The 24,989-nt window shown below is 45.3% G+C and overlaps 1 protein-coding gene across 2 annotated transcripts in view; it reads left to right on the forward strand.

Moving 5' to 3' along the window:
• LOC129858172 (phospholipid-transporting ATPase IA-like) overlaps nt 1–24,989 on the forward strand; it is a 216,696-nt gene that overhangs the window by 70,015 nt on the left and 121,692 nt on the right. For both annotated transcript variants that reach the window (XM_055927193.1, XM_055927194.1), the window contains exons 3-4: nt 11,872–11,971; nt 14,301–14,399. In XM_055927193.1, coding sequence (XP_055783168.1) covers nt 11,872–11,971; nt 14,301–14,399 — 199 coding nt within the window. The remainder of the gene's footprint in view (nt 1–11,871; nt 11,972–14,300; nt 14,400–24,989) is intronic.

A 24,989-nucleotide genomic window follows, 5' to 3' on the forward strand; every position in this document is an offset into this window, starting at 1 on the left:
CTCTCTCGCTTTCTCTCTCGCTTTCTCTCTCGCTTTCTCTCTCGCTTTCTCTCTCGCTTTCTCTCTCGCTTTCTCTCTCGCTTTCTCTCTCGCTTTCTCTCTCTCTCTCTCTCCCTCGCTTTCTCTCTCTCGCTTTCTCTCGCTTTCTCTCTCGCTTTCTCTCTCGCTTTCTCTCTCGCTTTCTCTCTCGCTTTCTCTCTCGCTTTCTCTCTCGCTTTCTCTCTCGCTTTCTCTCTCGCTTTTTTTCTCTCTCTCTCTCTCGCTTTCTCTCTCTCTTGCTTTTTCTCTCTCTCTCTGGCTTTTTCTCTCGCTTTTTCTCTCGCATTTTCTCTCGCTTTCTCTCTCGCTTTTTCTCTCTCTCTCTCGCTTTCTCTCTCTCTCTCTCTCTTGCTTTCTTTCTCTCGCGCTCGCTTTCGCTCTCGCTTTCTCCCTTTCTCTCTCTCTCTCTCTCCCTTTCTCTCTCTCTCTCTCCCTTTCCCCCTTCCCACCTGGCCCGCTTTGCCCTCTGACACCTGCTGGGAAGGAAAGGGGAGCGGACTCCCAACAACAACAGTGTTGCCTTTGTCAAAGCAGAGGAATTGTTGATGAGGAGCAAAGTTCAAGACATGGACGTATGTCGATGTGCCTGAGTTGAAATATGGGCTCGGGATGATCTATAGTGGGGGTAGCAGGAGGACATGCAGGCAGCTTCTAAACCCTGATAGAAATGTACAGCTCCTACACGTGCCTGCCTGTCTTGGCGGGAGGCATAGGCAACATGACAAATGGACAAGGTGCAACTCTTCCAGTTTGAAAAGGTCATTGTCTATTTGACAAGAAGAAGAGAATTATGAATAGCTGATCATTCTGTGACATCTGAAGATAATAAGGTATGTGCTGGCGTGAGGATCTCAACTATTTGGGAACTGGCAACGGTGACCCAGAGGTAAGCATTTTTTCCCCATACCAGCCCCCGGCATATCTGACCTTTTTAACCCCACAGACACACAACAGACCAGTGTCGTTCGTTGAGTCATGTTTCATCAATAGTACTACTAGGACGACATACACTATTCCACTGTAGGCTGCGTACACTCCCACTGTAGGCTACTATACATTACAGACCGACTCGACCCCCCCCCCCCCCCCCCCCCCCCCCCCCCATCCCTCTCTGACTCACTGCAGCCCTTTTACAACCACTAAGGGCTCTCGTTGCGGATTCGTCCAGAAACTCTACCTCACTAGGGCTACACCCCAAATGGCACCTTATACTCTATATAGTGCACTAGATGGTTAAAGGTAGTGCACTATATAAGGAATAGGGCTCCATTTGGGACTCACCTTAGTTAGCTTGCTGGCGTTTCCCTCCTCCGTTCCTTGTGGAGCCGTGTTGCATTGAAAGGTCAGGTCTGGGCTGACCATCCTCTGTCAGGGAATATTAGCGTTAGCATTCCTGCTGCATGAGCGGCTGGAGATGTCTGCATCGCACACACAGACACACCGATCCACCGCCACAGGAAAAACATAGCGCCTCAGCAGCATACAGCCAACCACTAGAATGAGATGAAACACAAAATGAAGGACCATATGGACACAATGAAATGACAACGAGTCAATGTTCAGCATCTTAGCATAGAGTAACCAAGCAAGTCATGCTGGGCCCAAAAATGTTCATTTTTGGAATACTCTTTTTATCCGCTGCTATGTTGGATCTCCAATTCTTGTGATTTGGTTCCATCTGATCCTTGAACACTGTATGTTGCTGCCCATAAAAAGTCACCCAGAGAGTCACCTTTAGACTCTGGTCCCAGATCTGGTTTTGCTGTCTTGCCAACTCCTATGGCCATTGTGTTTGGCATGGCAACGGTTATATAGGTGTTGTCTATACTGCACAAACAGATCTGGGACCAGAGGGGTATACTACGATTTACTCAGAGTTAGCGGCAGGCAAATGAGAAACAGCCTATCAGGCTTGTAACTGCTAGTCGATCGCCAAACTCTTGATTGAGACAAAGCTGAAACATCAATCCATGGGCGAGTCAGTGCAACATTTTAAATGTTTTCCTGAAATCAAAATTCTTGCAAATTCAGTAGGATATTGTGTAAAATAGGCTTTTAGAAGTGAGTTTTTTTTTGTATCGTTAATGCCGCCTTTGCTTTGGTGTAGAACAGCACAAACACCTTTTTCCCCCACTCCTATCAATAAAATCATTTTGTCATTCAATAGTTTTACTCTACATAACTTTCAAATGCATCCCGTCATTGCTAAATGTGTGATGTGATAGGTATTTTAAAACTCTCTTAACAAGTCCAATACAGCAAATGAAAGATAAACATCTTGTGAATCCAGCCAACATGTCCGATTTTTAAAATGTTTTACAGCGAAAACACCACATATATTTATGTTAGCGCACCACCAAATACAAAAAAGGACAGACATTTTTCACAGCACAGGTAGCATGCACAAAGCCAACCTAACTAACCAAGAACCAACCAAACTAACCAAGAAACAACTTCATCAGATGACAGTCTTATAACATGTTATACAATAAATCTATGTTTTGTTCGAAAAATGTGCATATTTGAGGTATATATTAGTTTTACATTGCAGCTACCATCACAGCTACCGTCACAAATAGGACCGAAGCAGCCAGAGTAATTACAGACACCAACGTCAAATACCTAAATACTCATCATAAAACATTTCTGAAAAATCGATGGTGTATAGCAAATTAAAGACAAACATCTTGTGAATCCAGCCAATATTTCTGATTTAAGTGTTTTACAGCGAAAACACAATATAGCATTATATTAGCTTACTACAATAGCCTACCACACTACCGCATTCATTCATCAAGGCACGTTAGCGATAGCAATAGGCACGTTAGTGATAGCGAATAAACCAGCAAAAGATCTATAATTTTTGACTAACCTTGATAAGCTTCATCAGATGACAGTCCTATAACATCAGGTTATACGTACACTTATGTTTTGTTTGAAAATGTGCATATTTAGAGCTGAAATCAGTGGTTATACATTGTGCTAACGTAGCATCTTTTTCCCAGAATGTGCGGATATTTTTATGGCACTCAACTATTCTGACCAAATAACTAACATAAACGTTACTAAAAAATACATGTTGTATAGGAAATGATAGATACACTAGTTCTTAATGCAATCGCTGTGTTAGAATTCTAAAAATAACTTCATTACAACATCCAGCTTAGGTATAGCGAGAGAGTACCCAAAATCTGGGCGCAAACGACTATTTCACATGTTCGACAGATGCATGAAATAGCATCATTAAATGGGTCCTACTTTTGACGATCTTTCATCAGAATGTTGTACAAGCGGTCCTTTGTCGGGAACAATCGTTGTTTGGATTTAGAATGTCCTCTTCTCCGGTCAATTAGCACGGAAAGCTAGCAAAGTGGCTCGAAGCTCTCCTTCCTGAACAAAGGCACACAACGCAACACACCTAACGTCCCGAAAAAATTTCAATAATCTAATAAAACTATATTGAAAAAACATACTTTACGATGATATTGTCACATGTATCAAATAAAATCAAAGCCGGAGATATTAGTCGTCTATAACGACAGCTGTACAGAAGGCAAAACCAGGTCCCTTCACGCGCTCTCCAGAAAACAGGAAACTGGTGACACGTCATACAAAGAGCTTTTGTTTGACCCCAGATCAAGTTATTCACTCCATTTCTTCTCTCACTGCCTGTCGACATCTAGTGGAAGACGTATGAAGTGCATCTATACTAATACATATCAAGGACATTAATAGGCAGGCCCTAGAACAGAGCATCGATTGCAGATTTTCCACTTCCTGTCAGGAAGTTTGCTGCAAAAGGAGTTCTGTTTTACTCACAGATATAATTCAAACGGTTTTAGAAACTAGAGAGTGTTTTCTATCCAATAGTAATAATAATATGCATATTGTACGAGCAAGAATTGAGTACGAGGCCGTTTGAAATGGGCACCTTTTATCCGGCTACTCAATACTGCCCCTGCAGCCCAAACAGGTTAACCCGGAAGCCAGCCGCACCAATGTGTCGGAGGAAACACTGTACAACTGACGACCGTGTCAGCGTGCATGCGCCCGGTCCGCCACAGGAGTTGCTAAGGACATCCCAGCCGGCCAAACCCTCCCCTAACCCGGAAGACGCTGGGCCAATTGAGGCATCGCCTCATGGGTCTCCCGGGCGTGGCCGGCTGCAACACAGCCCGGGATCACACCCAGATCTGTAGTGACACCTCAAGCACTGCAGTGCCTTCTGGGAATATTACTATTTTTAACACATTTGATTAATAAAATATTTAATCAGTCATCTTACCCAAATGAAGGGGATAATGACGCAATCTTTGTGAGAGGGATGGAATCTGATTTCATTGGTCCTCATCTCGCGGATCAGTCATTTCATTCCGGGTAAGTGGAGTTAGCCTGACCCGGAGTAGGTTAGTTCTGAAAGATTTGTTGCCGTAGAAATTTACTTTTTAGCCACTTTCTTATGACCGGTTATACCGAGTTTACCAAAGTTCCAGTTGAAGTCGGAAGTTTACATACACTCAATTAGTATTTGGTAGCATTGCCTTTAAATTGTTTAACTTGGGTCAAACGTTTTGGGTAGCCTTCCACAAGCTTCCCACAATAAGTTGGGTGAATTTTGGCCCATTCCTCCTGACAGAGCTGGTGTAACTGAGTCAGGTTTGTAGGCCTCCTTGCTTGCACACACTTTTTCTGTTATGCCCACACATTTTCTATAGGATTGAGGTCAGGGCTTTGTCATGGCCACTCCAATACCTTGACTTTGTTGTCCTTAAGCCATTTTTCCACAACTTTGGAAGTATGCTTGGGGTCATTGTCCATTTGGAAGACCCATTTGCGACCAAGCTTTAACTTTAACTTGCTTCAATATATCCAGATAATGTTCCCACCTCATGATGCCATCTATTTTGTGAAGTGCACCAGTCCCTCCTGCAGCAAAGCACCCCCACAACACAATGCTGCCACCCCCGTTCTTCACGGTTGGGATGGTGTTCTTCGGCTTGCAAGCCTCTCCCTTTTTCCTCCAAACATAACGACGGTCATTATGGCCAAACAGTTTTATTTTTGTTTTATCAGACATTTCTCCAAATGCACAATCTTTGTACCCATGTGCAGTTGGCTTTTTTTATGGCGGTTTTGGAGCAGTGGCTTCTTCCTTGCTGAGCGGTCTTTCAGGTTATGTTGATATTGGACTCATTTTTCTGTGGATATAGATACTTTTGTATAGTTTCCTCCAGCATGTTCACAAGGTCCTTTGCTGCTGTTCTGGGATTGATTTGCACTTTTCGCACCAAAGTATGTTCATCTCTAGGAGACAGAAAGCGTCACTTTCCTGAGCAGTATGACGGCTGCGTGGTCCCATGGTGTTTATACTTCCGTACTATTGTTTGTACAGATGAACGTGGTACCTTAAGGCGTTTGGAAATTGCTCCCAAGGATGAACCAGACTTGTTGAGGTCTACAATTTCTTTTCTGAGGTCTTGGCTGATTTCTTTTGATTTTCCCATGATGTCAAGCAAAGAGGCACTGAGTTTGAAGGTAGGCCTTGAAATACATCCACAGGTACACCTCCAATTGACTCAAATGATGTGAATTAGCCTATCAGTAGCTTCTAAAGCCATGACATATTTTTCTGGAATTTTCCAAGCTGTTTAAAGGCACAGTCAACTTAGTGGATGTAAACTTCTGACCCACTGGAATTGTGATACAGTGAAATATAAGTTAAATAATCTGTCTAAACAATTGTTGGGAAAATTACTTGTTTCATGCACAAAGTAGATGTACTAACCGACTTGTCAAAACTATAGTTTGTTAACAAGAAATTTGTTGAGTGGTTGAAAAATGAGTTTTGTAAACTTCGACTGTACCTCTTCAAACCTGATTTGTAGTATAGGGCTCAGGGACTCACTTTCACACGTTCTGTTTAAATTAAAATGTTTACTTGTGTGTTACTCCATTTCTCCATACACCGCACCTCTCCACCACTATCACTACCAGCATCTCCATAATGATCCGTTGCCCCACTGGTGCTCTTGTCCCAAATGGAATCTTATTACACAAACACAAATGGGCCCTGGTCAAAAGGAGTGCACGATATAGGGAATAGGGTGCAATTTGGTACACAGCCTGCTGGTCATGTGAGTGATGGAAACTGTTTATTCAGCTGCATTACTTGTTAGACCAGATCTTGTGCTAATGTAATGTGACATGGGAGTCGGTGGTGGGATGTGCATGACTTCCACCAGGGCAAACCAGAGAGTCAGGCAGGGCAAGCTGCTGTTCATTGTGTGTTCTGTGAAAAGCTGACATGGTGGATCCATGCAGGGAATTTGGCACAAGGGGTTACGCGCATACACACATGAAAGAATACATGTACGCACACATGGGCACACATGCTTAATTTAGAGTTATTAATGTACCTTTTAGTTGTTCTGGGTTCTCCCGAGTGGTGCAGTGGTCTAAGGCACTGCAGTGCTTGAGGCGTCACTACAGACCTGCTGTGTCAGGGTTTAACCGGGGGGCTTTACTTGGCTCATCGTTCTCTAGCGACTCCTTGTGGCGGGCAGGCGCCTGCAGGCTGACTTCGGTCATCAGTTGAGCGGTGTTTCCCCCGACACATTGGTACGGCTGGCTTCCAGGTTAAGCAGGTGGGTGTAATGGAGCGTAGTTTGGAGGGTGATGTTTCGAAGGACGCATGACTCGTCAATCGCCTCACCCGAGCCAGTTGGGGAGTTGCAGTGATGAGAGAAGATCATAATTGAATCGCAATGGGATATCACAAAATTGGGGAGAAGGGGGTAAAATACAACAAGAACAAAATACTTTAGTAGTTCTACAAATGTGTCGCGCAATTGCATAGCCGATAGAAATGTTGCACAACTTGAGCTCATGGGCTCTCATTAAGTGTTAGATTTGATTTTTGAACACATTTGCATTGATCATGGATAATATAGTGCTGAGTACCAGGCAGTTAGCAAATTTGACTAATGACTATCAGCAGCATCCGAGCTTGGAGAAGCCTAATTACCGTGACTAAACGGTCACGTGGAATTTGACTCGTGACCGCCGGTGTGGTGGTTATACGGTCACCGCAACAGCCCTACACATGGAGAGAGAGACACACACACACGGACACACTCACAAACAGATTTCGTGCTCTCATTTGTAAATGACCAGTTAAGGGAAACCTGTCTTTCTGCTTTTTAATTTCAAGGTTAAGTGCTTTTGTGCAATTGTGTTTGCACACAACATTTAACTTGACATGGTCAGATTTGAAGCTATAACGGTGACGTCATCCTTTTATGCCAAGTCAGGTAATGTAATGTCGATCATCTTCTCTCGACTGTCCCCAAAATTGCTGCAAATGTCTTCATGGGCTCTTGGCCATTGAGCCATAGGGCTTTGGCCAAAAGTAGTGCGCTAAATAGGGAATAGGGTCCCATTTGAGACGTAACCCTGGAGTAAAAATGTTTATTTATTTTTTACTCCTTTTTTGAGTGGAGAGATGAGAGGAGGAGGAAGTGGTCTCGGTCCTGAGGCCACGGGTAGATAATGAATTGAGAGCTGGTGCAGTAATCTCCATTTAAGAAGAGGAGTGTTAATGGAAGAAGAGGAGTGGTAATGGAGAGCTGGTGCAGTAATCTCCATTTAAGAAGAGGAGTGGTAATGGAGAGCTGGTGCAGTAATCTCCATTAAGAAGAGGAGTGGTAATGGAGAGCTGGTGCAGTAATCTCCATTAAGAAGAGGAATGGTAATGGAGAGCTGGTGCAGTAATCTCCATTAAGAAGAGGAGTGGTAAAGGAGCACTTTTTTTATTGTAGACATTTGCCGTAGTTTTGCCCCAAAGAAACACGGAAGGAAAGAAAAAGTGATAGGAGGAGAGAGGGAAGATGGAAAGAAAAGGAAGTAGCTGAAGGAACAAAATATTAAATCGAGAACAAAACACTGGTTATTATTTTTACCTAGTGTAACAGCTAACACCATCCCCCGGGGGTTCAAACGAGGTAACTAGACCGGGTCATGGATTCTGTGGTGCAGAGGTGACCGCACTCCCTAAGCGACCTGGCCAACTCCTCAACGTAACACAAAGCCACCTGGCCAACTCCTCAACGTAACACAAAGGACAAGGGAACTAAGCCTAGCCAATATTTTTTTCCCGCAGGTATGACTATCCCATGTTTTTTTAGTTTTTTTTCCCCCAGTTGATAATTTCCACAGCACAACAATGCTGACTTATGGACTTCTGTGAAGACCAAACATGGTCCTCGTGGCTAAATGTTGGGATGGTGCTAGGGGGTTCAAATTAGGTAGACTAGGCCAGGTCCAGTAAAGCGCTTGGCCATGAAGCAGTGGAGTGTCCACCCTTTTTTGTCAGCTTTTGTTCAGACACTTTTGGCTGGGTGTCAGAGGGGGGATGGAGAAAAATAGTTGAGTATCATCTGCGTAGCATAGCAATGGTAGGAGAAACCATGTGAGTATATTACATTGCTGAGCGACTTGGTGTACAGAGAGAACAGGAGAAGGCCTAGATCTGAGCTCTGGTAGACACCAGTAGAGAGACCATGTGGTGCAGACACAGATCCCCTTCATGTCATCTTGTTCAAACCACCATTTAAGTTTTACTTACAAGTTACTTACAAAAAAAGATTTCCAAGAAAAACTCAATCAAGGCTTGATCTGTGTTCTGATGAGGTTTTCCATTACATCGCTCTGCAAAGATGGTATGTTATGGTACTATGTCCTATTGTATAGCAATCTACTGCCATGTGTGCTGTGCTGTTGTCTGATAGCCGCCTCTCTCACAGACAGAGCCCCACTAGACGGATGTGACGGGGAAAAGATGAATGGAGCACTATCTCTTATCATTGACTGTTTGCCAGTCTCTCTCCACGCTCACTGGCGTACTATCCCCGCCCAGTCTGTTTGTATTACTGTGTGTGTGTCTCTGCTTGTTGTTGATTTATCACAGTCTGTCTGATTGTGTGCCTTGTCTATGGAGGGAGGCCTATTATGGATTGTGCTTACAGTATATCATCTGTGTGTGTGTGTGTGTGTGTGTGTGTGTGTGTGTGTGTGTGTGTGTGTGTGTGTGTGTGTGTGTGTGTAAAAGCTTGACTGGCGTTGCATTATGCTACCGTATCTACACCAGTAGATAACGTCATGTGTGAAAAAATGTACAGTATTAAATGAAGTGCCCTTTAATATAGCCTAGACCACATGGATTTTTTGTTGTTGCCAGTTTCTGGTGTTTTGTGGTGGAAAACTGAGTAAGTCGACCATAACCCTTCAACCCTGTTACCAATAGACAGACAGGCTAGAAATGTTTTAACAATGTCAGTTTCTTTGGTGAAGCTTGCCTTGCATTCAGTTGCCCCTCCCTGTTGCACACAACAAGCTTCCATTCCCCCTGTCACAAGGGGATTATTGACTTTTAAGATGAGGTCGTCAGCCCCCTTACGGTCAGCCCTGTTACGGTCAGCCCTGTTACTTTATAAACAAAACTTTTTTTGTGGGGGGGGGGGGGGGGGGGGGGGTTCTGTTCAAATGAAAATAAATAAATCATAAAATTCCATGTCAATTCACAATGCAGAATAATAGTCCTATTACGTATGTATGACAGCTAGGGCCAGGCAATGAATTATATCTAACGCGACCCTTTAAAGACAGAACACAGTTCAGTAACATGTCCATAATTGATTACTTTTTAGACAATAAAAAAAAAAAAGTGACACATCTGTACCTTTTCAGACAATGTAATTCTCTGCTCTGGCATGTAATGTTGCCTCCTTGACAACAACAAATGTTGCTGATTTGATGTCCTGCTATGTTTTTTTATGATAAGGTAGCTAAATGTGCGTTCATTCTACTAAATGTCTTGTTAAGTCGCAATGTATAACAAACTTCATAGTACTTTTTTTTAGGAATGAGTGGTCTGTGCGCAGGCAGCAGGTATGCTAGGATTGACAGTTCTGTTTACCTAGTGATAGAAGTGGCATTACTTTACAGACAAGTAAAATGCTGTTCATGTCTCCAGAGGTTTTCTGTCAGCTTTTAAAAAAAGCCGTAGTGTTTCCTACCCTAACAGACAAACATGTCGTAGCCTGGTGGCATGGTCTACATCACAGCGTTTATCTCCCCCCAAAGTGCTCTGGCAGGCTGGCTGGCCCTTAATGCGGCTGTAAATCAGGCTCTGTCTGGGCCGGAGGTGCTCTGCCAGGCACCCCCTCTCTGCCATAGCTCACGTCTGCCAGGAGAGCTCCCCTTAGTTATGCTTTATGGTAATTTAGTCGACTGGCCTGCCATTCATCACTCACACAGTACATGTTCAACCACAGCTCAGAGCTCCGCCACCCCCTCCACTCAGGAGAAGCAGCTTCCAGGAATGGTGGATTGCGGGGGGTGGAGATGAGGGTCAAATTTATCAACTCCAGGCTGGATGGGGTATCAGGAGATATACAGTACCAGTCAAAAGACAGTACCAGTCAAAAGTTTGGATGCCTACTTATTCAAGGGTTTTTCTTTATTTGTACTATTTTGTACATTGTAGAATAATAGTGAAGACATCAAAACTATGAAATAACACATATGGAAACATGTAGTAAATAAATAAATAAATGTAGTAACCAAAAAAAGTGTTAAACAAATTTGAGATTCTTGAAAGTAGCCACCCTTTGCCTTGACGACAGCTTTGAACACTCTTGGCATTCTCTAAACCAGTTTTATGAGAAAGTCGCCTGGAATGCATTTCGATTAACAGGTGTGCCTTGTTAATTTGTGGAATTTCTTTCCTTCTTAATGCGTTTGAGCCAATCAGTTGTGTTGTGACAAGGTAGGGGTGTGGTATACAGAAGAGCCCTATTTGGTAAAAGACCAAGTCCATATTATGGCAAGAACAGCTCAAATAAGCAAAGAGAAATGACAGTCCATCATTACTTTAAGACATGGTCAGTCAATGTGGAAAAATGTCAAGAACTTTCTTCAAGTGTAGTCGCAAAAACCATCAAGCGCTATGATGAAACTGGTTCTCATGAGGACTGCCATAGGAAAGGAAGACCCAGAGTTACCTCTGCAGCAGAGGATAAGTTCAAGTACCAGTGTCAGAAATTGCAGCCCAAATAATTGCTTCACAGAGTTCAAGTAACAGACACATCTGGTGACACTTAGTGATTTATTTAGAATCTGAAGCGATACGCCATCTCCTCTTTGTTTTGAGCTTAGTGGGACTATCATTTGTTTTTCAACAGAACAATGATCCAACACACCTCCAGGCTGTGTAAGGGCAATTTGACCAAGAAGGAGAGTGATGGAGTTCTGCATCAGGTGACCTGGCCTCCACAATCACCCGACCTCAACCCAATTGAGATGGTTTGGGATGAGTTGGACCGCAGAGTGAAGGAAAAGCAGCCAACAAGTGCTCAGCATATGCGGGAACTCCTTCAACTGTTGGAAAAGTATTCCAGGTGAAGCTGATTGAAAATGCCAAGAGCGTGTAAAGCTGTAATCAAGGCACAGGGTGGCTACTTTGAAGAATCTAGAATCTTCTTTTTTTGGGGTTCATACAAGATTCCATATGTGTTATTTCATACTTTTGATGTCTTAACTATTATTCTCAATGTAGAAAAATAGTAAAAAATAAAGACAACCCCTTGAATGAGTAGGTATGTCCAAACTTTTGACTGGTACTGTATATTGTGTTTACTGGTATAAGATGTCTGTTAGTGGAAAGAAACTGATTCATGGAACTGAACTGTTTTCTCTTTCTCTCTGCCTTTGTGTTCTCTCTTTCTGTCTCACTCTCTCTCAATCTCCCTACATGTCATTTTCTCTGCCCTGCAGCACTGCAAAGTATAATGTCCTGACCTTCCTACCTCGGTTCCTCTACTCTCAGTTCAGAAGGGCTGCCAACTCCTTCTTCCTCTTCATCGCTCTCCTGCAGGTAAGACAGATTATTTGTATTGGTTGCTAGAGCTTTGCCATCAGTAGTAAAGGTCACATTAATATTCAAACACACACTGAATACCCCACATGCATTCCCAAACTGAATACACACACTACTGAAAAATACATGTGGGAGCGTGAGTCTCCCTCTCTAAAGGAAATTAGTGTCTTACTTCCTCTTCCTCAACACACATCATTCCAAACATCAGATGCTTTAAAAATGCAGAGGCTGCTGTGGAGAGGCACCACAACTATATTTCAGTGGTTTACCAGACATGAGTTGTAGCAGAGGACAAACAAAGATTCCTAACACAGACCAGCGCTCACATGGATAGCGTGGAAATATTCTAATTTGGATGGTGGAGCCTGGGATTTATGTGGTTAGATCAGGGACGTGTTCATTAGGCACCAAATGGATGAAAATGGACCGAAACATGGAGGGACTACCTGGACTTTACCAATAAGAAATGCTTATTTTAGTTTTCTGTTGCAAAACTAATCAAAACATTTTCCTTTGCGTGCCCCAATGAACGTGACTGTCGGATTAACTTTGATTTCTCTATAATGTGGCATAATAGACCAGAGGAAATCCACAATCTACTAAAAGTTCAGAGTGATTACGCTTAACCTCACAGAACCTTGGTGTGAATCTAAAAAAACAACTCTCCTAGAAGTTCAAAGCTCCACGGAGCCGATTAGGACAATGGATTCAGGGCAAGACTTAAACCTCAATCTGTTATCACTCTGGATTCTACTAACTAATGCAACGGTAATGAGAGCTGACTAACACAGCGTTAATGAGAACGTTTGACGCTAAATGTGACTTTCAGGAAACTAGGTGTATAGGTGTGTCATTACTTCACAGGAGAGCGGTTTGTACGTCAATGTTTTTTTGCAGAAATGCCTTTTTGAACATGTGAACTTTCATGTGCCTTTAATAACAAACGTGTATGCCATCTGTAAATACTAATAAAATTGTTAAAGTACGAGCCTAATTGGTTTAGCCACAGCAACCTTCCCGCTAGCCATGATTGGCTGAGATGAGTGTGCTGGACATGCCGAGAGATGAGTTTGGATTGGTCTGCCATATAGCACACTTCTGTCTATTTGAGCTGGTCAGTATGTGTAGAGAATCCTGTCTAACGCTGCTTTTAAAAAAATATATTGGGTAGTAAAACTTAACAAAAAAGACTCCACTATGCAAGTATCCATTCCAATAGAATGTCACTGCAACAACTGTTTCAGAGCATTCTCATCTGAGTGTGCCAGAGCACAGAATAACTGATGAATTTACGAACGCTCAACACCCGTTGAATATGGCCGGTGTCAGTAAATGTCGGCATAAAAGCATCATTAAATTGTTGCCAGTAGCACAGTCACAAACTCTGGATAACATGAAAACAGCCTAACTGGCTCTGCTAGGGTGAGTGAAATGGTCAGCATTTGGGTGGGGGCTAAAGCTTAAGATGATTCTTATGGCATTGTACACAGTCAGTGTGAACCAGAATGAGCTGTACAAAGAAAATGGAAACGACACAGGACGTCTTATTTAATGAAAGGGGTTGCAGTCTGCCGTGAGCGTTCATCCATGTATACGGGAAAGAGTCTAGCTACATTTTCAGATATTATACATTTATTTTGTGCAAGTTTTCATTGCAAGTTAAAGCTTACTGTTAGCTAGCTAGCTGACGTTAGATGGCTGGCTCGCTAGCTAGCGTTACGTTTATGATCTGTGTGTAGTAATATCTCAGAATTCCATTTCACATTGCTAGTTATAGCCTGATGTTAGCTAGCTAACATTGAACCTATTTGGTTCACTTTAGCTAGCTATGACAATCGGTTTGTATTGGTAGTACTCTAGAGATTGGGATTATGGTTAATTGTTTAGCTAGCTAGCTACATGTCTAAACAAAAGACCCCAAGTTAAAGCTTACTGTTAGCTAGCTAGCTGACGTTTGCAGCCGGATCGGACCCAGGTCTGTAGTGCCTTAGACCGCTGCGCCACTCGGGAGGCCTGATTTTTATTTTATTTTTTATATATATTTTTTTTAAACATTTGTTAAAATTAGAGACGAATAACTAGAAAATGGTATATCATACACTGCAGTTGAAGAACAATGGGGAAAGTAATTCTGCTTTGAAAGTTGATAAACTTGTCTGTCGCTAGATACTCATGGGATATCTAAATATTTTTTATTTCAATATCAGCCTGTAGGCCCTGGTCAAAAAATTGTGCACTATAAAGGGAATAGAATTCCATTTGTGACGCAGCCTATGTGATTCAGTGATGTTTCATTTTGAACTGGGACGTGTGCTTTTCCTTTCAGCAAATTCCGGATGTGTCGCCCACGGGTCGCTGGACAACTCTGGTGCCGCTCCTCTTCATCCTGGTGGTGGCAGCAGTCAAGGAGTTCATTGAGGATCTGGTGAGGGAGCACTACCAACACTGAACACTGGGGGAGCACTACCAACACTGAACACTGGGGGAACACTACCAACACTGAACACTGGGGGAACACTACCAACACTGAACACTGGGGGAACACTACCAACACTGAACACTGGGGGAACACTACCAACACTGAACACTGGGGGAACACTACCAACACTGAACACTGGGGGAACACTACCAACACTGAACACTGGGGGAACACTACCAACACTGAACACTGGGGGAACACTACCAACACTGAACACTGGGGGAACACTACCAACACTGAACACTGGGGGAACACTGGGGGAACACTACCAATGCTGGGGGAACACTACCAATGCTGGGGGAACACTACCAATGCTGGGGGAACACTACCAATGCTGGGGGAACACTACCAATGCTGGGGGAACACTACCAATGCTGGGGGAACACTACCAACGCTGGGGGAACACTACCAACGCTGGGGGAACACTACCAACGCTGGGGGAACACTACCAACGCTGGGGGAACACTACCAACGCTGGGGGAACACTACCAACGCTGGGGGAACACTACCAACGCTGGGGGAACACTACCAACGCTGGGGGAACACTACCAACGCTGGGGGAACACTACCAACGCTGGGGGAACACTACCAACGCTGGGGGAACACTACCAACGCTGAACACTGGGGGAACACTTAACTCAAATTGCCCCTTTGATACCTTCATCTGACTTTAACAACACCTGTGTGTTTTCAAGGCTTTTAAAGATGCCTTAAAGGTTTTGTATAATTTCAGCCAGTTGTTTTGAAAGTAGCACTCACAAACCAAAACGGGAACACGAAAGTTGTGCACAGTTGTGTACGTCATCCAATTGGTATGATATGTCATGAATTCCAATTTGTACAATATGTTACAATTTTGTAAGTGCTTAAAATCCCGTTCAATCTCTTTAAGTCTTCGGACCTCAATGGAACCTACATTAGCCTAAGGCTGAATAAAACATAGCCTAAAGGACATAATGCATTGTCAAGGAAGGATCTGTTGAATTTGAGCGTTTGTGTGAGACTGGCACACTTCTAGACTTAATCAATAGAGGTTCTATTTTTTTTCTTTTAGTATTAGGCAAGATGTTTGCCTGCCTTGTTTGCCGTGAGTATGGTCAATTCAAACTCAATACGGTAGCCACTGTAAATGGATGAGAGTGAATAGATGTTCAGTTGCACGGTCTGGTTGGTATTGTTGGATTCAGGCCACTTGTCCTTTGATTGTTCTGTATGGGATTCCTGGAGCAGAGAGGAGACTGTGATGGTGACGGGAACACAGCAGGACACAGGCACACACAGACTGGACCGGTCACAGCTGGGCACTGCACTGGGCTACTCAGTCCATAAATTAGCCTATATAAGTTCATGCACAAAAACAGTTGTGTCCATTTGCTGAAATTCATGTTGTTTAACAGATTTGAAAATGTGTGACCAGCATTTAGGCCTGTCTATATTTTGAAGGTTAACACATTTTGCTTCAGTTTCAAATACCAAGCGTCAGAATGTATTCGTTTTTTTTTTTTTACATTTCCCAAGACCCATTGCCAATTGTGAATTGAATTCAGTACTGTACCATGCCAGAGTATGCTGCACTTTTTAGCTGTGCCCCTGCAATGCGATCCTCTCTGCCTAGCCCAGCTCCCAGTGGACTGTAATAGTTATCCTATAACGTTAGCAACGTTGTCTTTATATCTGGCATCTAGCGGTGAAGTGGCCAGCGCAGCAATTTACACCCTGGCCTCTCGCGATAAATATTGGAGCAGCAAGGTGATGACTTTGTCTTTATTAGGTTGAAGGCCATCTGCACCACGCCCAGCCCCCTGTCCACTTTCCATTGGCGCCTGATGAAACGGCCGGCTCAATGATTGACCCGCATGCTTCATAAAACATTCATCATTAATGCATCAGTCACATCTCAGTATCCCCTCATAGCTTTGTTCTGAACTAATCACTATATGAAATAAATAGGCCTGTTTTGTATCGGCAACACAAGTGTGTGTGTATTTTAGGAGCCCTGTATACGCTGTGCTTTTGTTATTTCATGTTTGATGCAGTGCAGTGCCTTTGGAAAGTATTCAGACCCCTTAACTTTTTCCACATTTTGTTAGGTTACAGCCTTATTCTAAAATTGATTTGAGGATTTAAAAAAAATCTACACACAATACCCCATGATGACAAAGCAAAAACAGGTTTTTATAAATGTTTGTTAATTTATTATAAATAAGAAACACACATTTTACATAACTATTCAGACCCTTTACTCAGTACTTTTGTTGAAGCATCTTTGGCAGCAATTACAGCCTCAAGTCTTCTTGGGTATGACACTACTAGCTTGGCACCTGTATTTCGAGAGTTTTTCCCATTCTTCTCAAGCTCTGTCAGGTTGGATGGGGAGTATGGCTGCACAGCTATTTTCAGGTCTCTTCAGAGATGTTTGATTGGGTTCAAGTCCGGGCTCTGGCTGGGCCACTCAAGGACATTAAGAGACTTGTCCCGAAGCCACTCCTGTGTTGTCTTGGCTGTGTGCTAGGGTTGTTGTCCTGTTGGAAGGTGAACCTTTGCCCCAGTCTGAGGTCCTGAGTGCTCTGGAGCACGTTTTCATCAAGGATGTCGCTGTACTGTGCTCTGTTCGTCTTTCCCTCAATCCTGACTTGTCTCCCAGTCCCTGCCGCTGAAAACATCCCCACAGCATGATGCTGCCACCACCATGCTTCACCGTAGGGATGGCAGCCTGTTATTCCCTACATAGTAGGGCTGTGAATTGTCAGGGACCTCATGATACGATATTATCACGATACTTAGTCGCCGAGATGATATGTATTGCGATTCTCACAATTCTATATGTATTACGATTATATAATGTTATTTAATCTGCTGCAACCGGACAACGTTGCTGTAGTGCTGCAGCCAGACAATGTAGTGGCAATTGTAGTGCTGCAGCCGGGCAACGTTGATGTCGTGCTGCAGCCGGGCAACGTTGCTGTCGTGCTGCAGCCGGGCAACGTTGCTGTAGTGGTGTAGCGCTGCAGCCGTATAATGTTGCTGTAGTGCTGCAGCTGGTTAATGTTACTGTAGTACTGCAGCTGGTTAATGTTACTGTAGTCCTGCAGCCACGTAATGTTACTGTAGTGCTGCAGCCGGGCAACGTTACTCTAGTGGTGTAGTGCTGCAGCCGGACAATGTAGCGGCAATTGTAGTGCTGCAGCCGGGCAACGTTGATGTCGTGCTGCAGCCGGGCAACGTTGCTGTCGTGCTGCAGCCGGGCAACGTTGCTGTAGTGCTGCATCCGGGCAATGTTGCTGTAGTGCTGCAGCCGGGCAACGTTGCTGTAGTGCTGCAGCCGGGCAACGTTGCTGTAGTGCTGCAGCCGGGCAACGTTGCTGTAGTGCTGCAGCCGGGCAACGTTGCTGTAGCGCTGCAGCCGGGCAACGTTGCTGTAGCGCTGCAGCCGGGCAACGTTGCTGTAGTGCTGCAGCCGGGCAACGTTGCTGTAGTGCTGCAGCTGGTTAATGTTACTGTAGTACTGCAGCTGGTTAATGTTACTGTAGTACTGCAGCTGGTTAATGTTACTGTAGTCCTGCAGCCACGTAATGTTACTGTAGTGCTGCAGCCGGGCAACGTTACTCTAGTGGTGTAGTGCTGCAGCCGGACAATGTAGCGGCAATTGTAGTGCTGCAGCCGGGCAACGTTGCTGTCGTGCTGCAGCCGGGCAACGTTGCTGTCGTGCTGCAGCCGGGCAACGTTGCTGTAGTGCTGCAGCCGGGCAACGTTGCTGTAGTGCTGCAGCCGGGCAACGTTGCTGTAGTGCTGCAGCCGGGCAACGTTGCTGTAGCGCTGCATCCGGGCAACGTTGCTGTAGTGGTGTAGCGCTGCAGCCGGGCAACGTTTCTGCAGCGCTGCAGCCGGGCAACATTGCTCTAGTGGTGTAGTGCTACAGCCGGACAATGTAGTGGCAAGGTAGTGCTGCAGCCGGGCAACGTTGCTGCAGCCGGGTAATGTTACTGTAGTGCTGCAGCCGGGCAACGTTTCTCTAGTGGTGTAGTGCTGCAGCCGGACAAGGTAGTGCTGCAGCCGGGCAACGTTGATGTAGTGCTGCAGCCGGGCAACGTTGCTGTAGTGGTGTAGCGCTGCAGCCGTATAATGTTACTGTAGTACTGCAGCTGGTTAATGTTACTGTAGTCCTGCAGCCACGTAATGTTACTGTAGTGCTGCAGCCGGGCAACGTTACTCTAGTGGTGTAGTGCTGCAGCCGGACAATGTAGCGGAAATTGTAGTGCTGCAGCCGGGCAACGTTGCTGTCGTGCTGCAGCCGGGCAACGTTGCTGTAGTGCTGCAGCCGGGCAACGTTGATGTAGTGCTGCAGCTGGACAAGGTAGTGCTGCAGCCGGACAAGGTAGTGCTGCAGCCGGGCAACGTTGCTGTAGTGCTGCAGCCGGGCAACGTTGCTGTAGTGCTGCAGCCGGGCAACGTTGCTGTAGTGCTGCAGCCGGGCAACGTTGCTGTAGTGCTGCAGCCGGGCAACGTTGATGTAGTGCTGCAGCCGGACAATGTAGTGGCAAGGTAGTGCTGCAGCCGGACAATGTAGTGGCAAGGTAGTGCTGCAGCCGGGCAACGTTGCTGTAGTGCTGCAGCCGGGCAATGTAGTGGCAATTGTAGTGCTGCAGCCGGGCAACGTTGATGTAGAGCTGCACCCGGGCAACGTTGCTGGAGTGGTGTAGTGCTGCAGCCGGGCAACGTCGCTGTAGTGGTGTAGTTCTGCAGTCTGGTAACGTCGCTGTAGCTCCGCAGCCGGACAACGTCGCTGCAGCCGGGCAACGTCGTTGTAGTGCTGCAGCCGGATAACGTCGTGGAGTGGTGTAGTGCTGCAGCCGGACAACGTCGCTGTAGTGGTGTAATTCCGCAGTCGGGTAACGTCGCTGTAGTTCCACAGCCGGCTAACGTCGCTGTAGTGACGGCCGGGCGACGCAGCCGGGCGACGTTGCTGCAGGGGTGCTGCAGCCGGGCGACGTTGCTGCTGCAGCCGGGCGACGTTGCTGCAGGGGTGCTGCAGCTGGTGGGTGAGAGCCAGTGCTCCTCCACGTGACATACAGCCACATTCATTAGCCACTCCAGCACATTGCCGGGATATTTAATTCTATTGGATTTCTGAGTGAATGAGAAAAAGCAGGAGTGAGGGAGGGAGGGAGTGGGAGACAATGTAGAGAACATCTCTAAGGCAACCTGTAATGATGTGCAATTCCTCAAGGGACTCAACAAAGACTGCTGGGCGAGTAGTACGCTTGGTTGCATTTGGTGCACATCAAAACCTCACAGCGGTATAGTTTCCTACTCACAAAGGCATTTGAGTCTTTCCTTTTCTTCATGCCTGATGAACGTTGGCTGTCTGATGGAGGGATACTGGTAGGCTACACCTCAGATATTTGAAGGTATTTAAGTTACAGAAGGAGCTCCTCACTGTTCTCAGCAGTATTAATAGCTAGGCTACTTTGTTCTAAGTCAAAACAAACTGAAATTTCACATTTACCTTAGTGTTCAGACCATTTACTCTACTTTGTTGAAGCACCTTTGACAGCGATTACAGCCTTGAGTCTGTTTGGGTATGACGCTACATTCTTGGGGCACACCTGTATTTCTGGAGTTTCTGCCATTCTTCTCTGCAGATTCTCTCAAGATCTGTCAGGTTGGATGGAGAGCGTCGCTGCAAAGCTATTTTCTGGTGTCTCCCAGAAATGTTTGATTGGGTTCAAGTCCGGTCTCTGGCTGGGGAAGTATTTTTAGGGGAAGGGTAGCCCTCTATAGTTCTTTAAAGTCGCCGTATTGTTTGACATGTTAAATACTGTGCAACAAAGAAGCGTATTGTCCTCAATTTTAGTAAAATTACCAACTGGAGAAATTGGGCTTTGAATGGGCTTTGTAAAGGGCTTTAACTTTCCCTTCTGGGTAATATTACTGTAGTGGTGTAGTGCTGCAGCCGGGTAATGTTACTGTAGTGGTGTAGTGCTGCAGCCAGGTAATGTTACTGTAGTGCTGCAGCCGGGTAATGTTACTGTAGTGCTGCAGCCAGGTAATGTTACTGTAGTGGTGTAGTGCTGCAGCCAGGTAATGTTACTGTAGTGGTGTAGTGCTGCAGCCAGGTAATGTTACTGTAGTGGTGTAGTGCTGCAGCCGGGAAATGTTACTGTAGTGCTGCAGCCGGGTAATGTTACTCTAGTGGTGTAGTGCTGCAGCCGGGTAATGTTACTGTAGTGGTGTAGTGCCATTGTGGTGTAGTGCCATTGTGCCATTGTGTCCTCCTCCCAGAGCGCTAAGAACCTTGGCGTGATCCTGGACAACACCCTGTCGTTCTCCACCAACATCAAGGCGGTGGCCCGTTCCTGTAGGTTCATGCTCTACAACATCCGCAGAGTACGACCCTGCCTCACACAGGAAGCGGCGCAGGTCCTAATCCAGGCACTTGTCATCTCCCGTCTGGATTACTGCAACTCGCTGTTGGCTGGGCTCCCTGCCTGTGCCATTAAACCCCTACAACTCATCCAGAACGCCGCAGCCCGTCTGGTGTTCAACCTTCCCAAGTTCTCTCACGTCACCCCGCTCCTCCGCCCTCTCCACTGGCTTCCAGTTGAAGCTCGCATCCGCTACAAGACCATGGTACTTGCCTACGGAGCTGTGAGGGGAACGGCACCTCAGTACCTTCAGGCTCTGATCAGGCCCTACACCCAAACAAGGGCACTGCGTTCATCCACCTCTGGCCTGCTCGCCTCCCTACCACTGAGGAAGTACAGTTCCCGCTCAGCCCAGTCAAAACTGTTCGCTGCTCTGGCACCCCAATGGTGGAACAAACTCCCTCACGATGCCAGGACAGCGGAGTCAATCACCACCTTCCGGAGACACCTGAAACCCCACCTCTTCAAGGAATACCTAGGATAAAGCAATCCTTCTGCCCCCCCCCCCTCCCCCTTAAAAGATCTAGATGCACTATTGTAAAGTGGCTGTTCCACTGGATGTCATAAGGTGAATGCACCAATTTGTAAGTCGCTCTGGATAAGAGCGTCTGCTAAATGACTTAAATGTAATGTAAATGTAGTGCTGCAGCCGGGTAATGTTACTGTAGTGCTGCAGCCAGGTAATGTTACTGTAGTGCTGCAGCCGGGTAATGTTACTCTAGTGGTGTAGTGCTGCAGCCGGGTAATGTTACTGTAGTGGTGTAGTGCTGCAGCCAGGTAATGTTACTGTAGTGCTGCAGCCAGGTAATGTTACTGTAGTGCTGCAGCCAGGTAATGTTACTGTTGCAACGTTATCTGGCTATAAAACAAACTGAAATATCACATTTACATAAGTGTTCAGAATCACTCAATCAAATGTATTTATAAAGGCCTTCTTACACCAGCTGATCACTTTGTCACAAAGTGCTGTACAGTAACCCAGCCTAAAACCCCAAACGGCAAGCAATGCAGGTGTAGAAGCACGGTGGCTAGGAAAAACTCCCTAGAAAGGCCAGAACCTAGGAAGAAACCTAGAGAGGAACATGGCTATGAGGGGTGGCCAGTCCTCTTCTGGCTGTGCCGGGTGGAGATTATAACAGAACATGGCCAAGATGTTCAAATAATAATAATCACAGTGGTTGTCGAGGGTGCAACAGGTCAGCACCTCATAGCCGATCATTGAGTATCTCTACCGCTCCTGCTGTCTCTAGAAAGTTGAAAACAGCAGGTCTGGGACAGGTAGCACGTCCGGTGAATAGGTCAGGGTTCCATAGCCGCAGGCAGAACAGTTGTGGCCGTGCTGCTGCTCCAGTTCCGTGGACTGGGGACAAATAAGGAGTCATCAGGCCAGGTAGTCCTGACTCTTTGCTCAGTACTTTGTTGAAGCACCTTTGGCAGCGATTACAGCCTCGAGTCTTCTTAGGTATGACTACATGCTTGGCATAACTGTATTTGTGGAGTTTCTCCCATTCTTCTCTGAAGATCCTCTCAAGCTCTGTCAGGTTGGATGGAGAGCGTCGCTGCACAGCTATTTTCAAATCTCTCCAGAAATGTTTGTTCGGGTTCTGGCTGGGCCACTCAAGGACATTCAGAGACTTGTCCCAAAGCCACTCCTGCGTTGTCTTGGCTGTATGGTCAGGGTTGTTGTCCTGTTGGAAGGTGAACCTTTGCCCCAGTCTGAGGTCCTGAGCTCTCTGGAAAAAGTTTTCATCAAGGATATCTCTGTACTGTGCTCTGTTCATCTTTCCCTCAATCCTCACTAGTCTGCCAGTCCCTGCCGCTGAAAAACATCCCCACAGCATGATGCTGCCACCATGCTTCGCCGTAGGGATGGTGCCAGGTTTCCTTCAGATGTGACGCTTGGTTTCATCAGACCAGAGAATCTTGTTTCTCATGGTCTGAGTCCTTTAGGTGCCCTTTTGCAAACTCCAAGCGTTGGCTGTCATGTGCCTTTTACTGAGGAGTGGCTTTTGTCTGGCCAGTCTACCATAAAGGCCTTTATTGGTGGAGAGCTGCAGAGATGGTTGTCCTTCTGGAAGGTTCTTCCAACTCCACAGAGGAACTCTAGAGCTCTGTCATAATGACCATTGAGTCTTGGTCACGTCCCTGACCAAGGCCCTTCTCCCCCGATTGCTTAGTTTGGCCGGGTGGCCAGCTCTAGGAAGATTCTTGGTGGTTCTAAACCTCTTCCATTTAAGAATGATGGAGGCCACTGTGTTCTTGTGGACATCCAATGCTGCAGACATGTTTTGGTACCCTTCCCCAGCTCTGTGCCTCAACATAATCCTGTCTCGGAGCTCCACGGACAATTCCTTTGACCTCATCACTTGGTTTTTTTCTCTGACATGCTATGTCAGCTGTGGGACCTTATAGACAGTTCCTTTCCAAATCATGTCCAATCAATTGGATTTAGCATAGGTGTACTCCAAGTTGTAGACACATCAAGGATGATCAGTGGAAAATCCGGAGCTCAATTTCAAGTGTCATAGCAAATGGTCTGAATACTTTTTAGGTAAATTGGGTATCACTGTTTTTAATACATTATCAAACATGTCTAAACCTGTTTTCACTTTGTCATTATGGGTATTGTGTGTGGTTTTGATATGTAAAAAAAATTATTGAATAGATTTGAGATTAAGGCTGGAGGGGTCTGAGTACTTTTCAATGCACTGTAAATACATGGCTAGATAAGTAGATGGATGAATAAAATTCTAGCCGTACATGCAGATATTCATTAATCAGACATTTACTACGACTTAATCAAGAAGCAGGCTGTAGGATGTTTAGCCTACATCATAAATCATCTTCGGTGTCTGCAGCAGTGATCACATCGGCTCCTACAGAACTGGACTGACCACCTGCTGTGATTCTCTGCATCTTAGCATGCACACACACTCATTCATGCTACACACACACACACATCACAACTGTTCTCCCAGACTCTTATTATGATTGCTAAATACTGTACAGTTTAAACACCCCCTTCCCCAAAACACATGTACAGTTGAAGTCGGAAGTTTACATACACTTAGGTTGGAGTATTTAAAACTTGTTTTTCAACCACTCCACAAAGTTGTTGGCAAGTCGGTTAGGACATCTACTTTGCATGACAGAAGTAATTTTTCCAACAATTGTTTACAGACAGATTATTTCACTTATAATTCACTGTATCACAATTCCAGTGGGTCAGAAGTTTACATCCACTAAGTTGACTGTGCCTTTAAACAGCTTGGAAAATTCCAGAAAATGATGTCATGGCTTTAGAAGCTTCTGATAGACTAATTCACATCATTTGAGTCAATTGGAGGTGTACCTGTGGATGTGTTTCAAGGCCTACCTTCAAACTCAGTGCCTCTTTGCTTGACATCATTGGAACATCAAAATAAATCTGCCAAGACCTCAGAAAAAAGATTGTAGACCTCATCAAGTCTGTACATTGCGCCCAAGGATAAACCAAACGCCTGAACGTACCACGTTCATCTGTACAAACACCATGGGACCACGCAGCCGCCATACCGCTTAGTTGCGAAAAGTGCAAATCAATCCCAGAACAGCAGCAAAGGACCCTGTATCAAAAGTATCTATATTCACTGTCAAACGAGTCCTATATCGACATCACCTGAAAGGCCGCTCAGCAAGGAAGAAGCCACTGCTCCAAAACCGCCATAAAAAAGCCATACTATGGTTTGCAACTGCACATGGGGACAAAGATCGTACTTTTTGGAGAAATGTCCACTGGTCTGATGAAACAAAAATAGAACTGTTTGGCCATAATGACCATTGTTATGTTTGGAGGAAAAGGGGGAGGCTTGCAAGCTGAAGAACGCAATCCTAACCGTGAAGCACGGGGGTGGCAGCATCATGTTGTGCTTTGCTGCAGGAGGGACTGGTGCACTTCACAAAATAGATGGCATCATGAGGAAATTATGTGGATATATTGAAGCAACATCTCAAGACATCAGTCAGGAAGTTAAAGCTTGGTTGCAAATGGGTCTTCCAAATGGACAATGACCCCAAGCATACTTCCAAATTGTAGCAAAATGGCTTAAGGACAGCAAAGGTATTGGAGTGG

Source organism: Salvelinus fontinalis, chromosome 6 (genome assembly GCF_029448725.1).
Source record: "Salvelinus fontinalis isolate EN_2023a chromosome 6, ASM2944872v1, whole genome shotgun sequence".
Lineage (NCBI taxonomy): Eukaryota > Metazoa > Chordata > Actinopteri > Salmoniformes > Salmonidae > Salvelinus > Salvelinus fontinalis.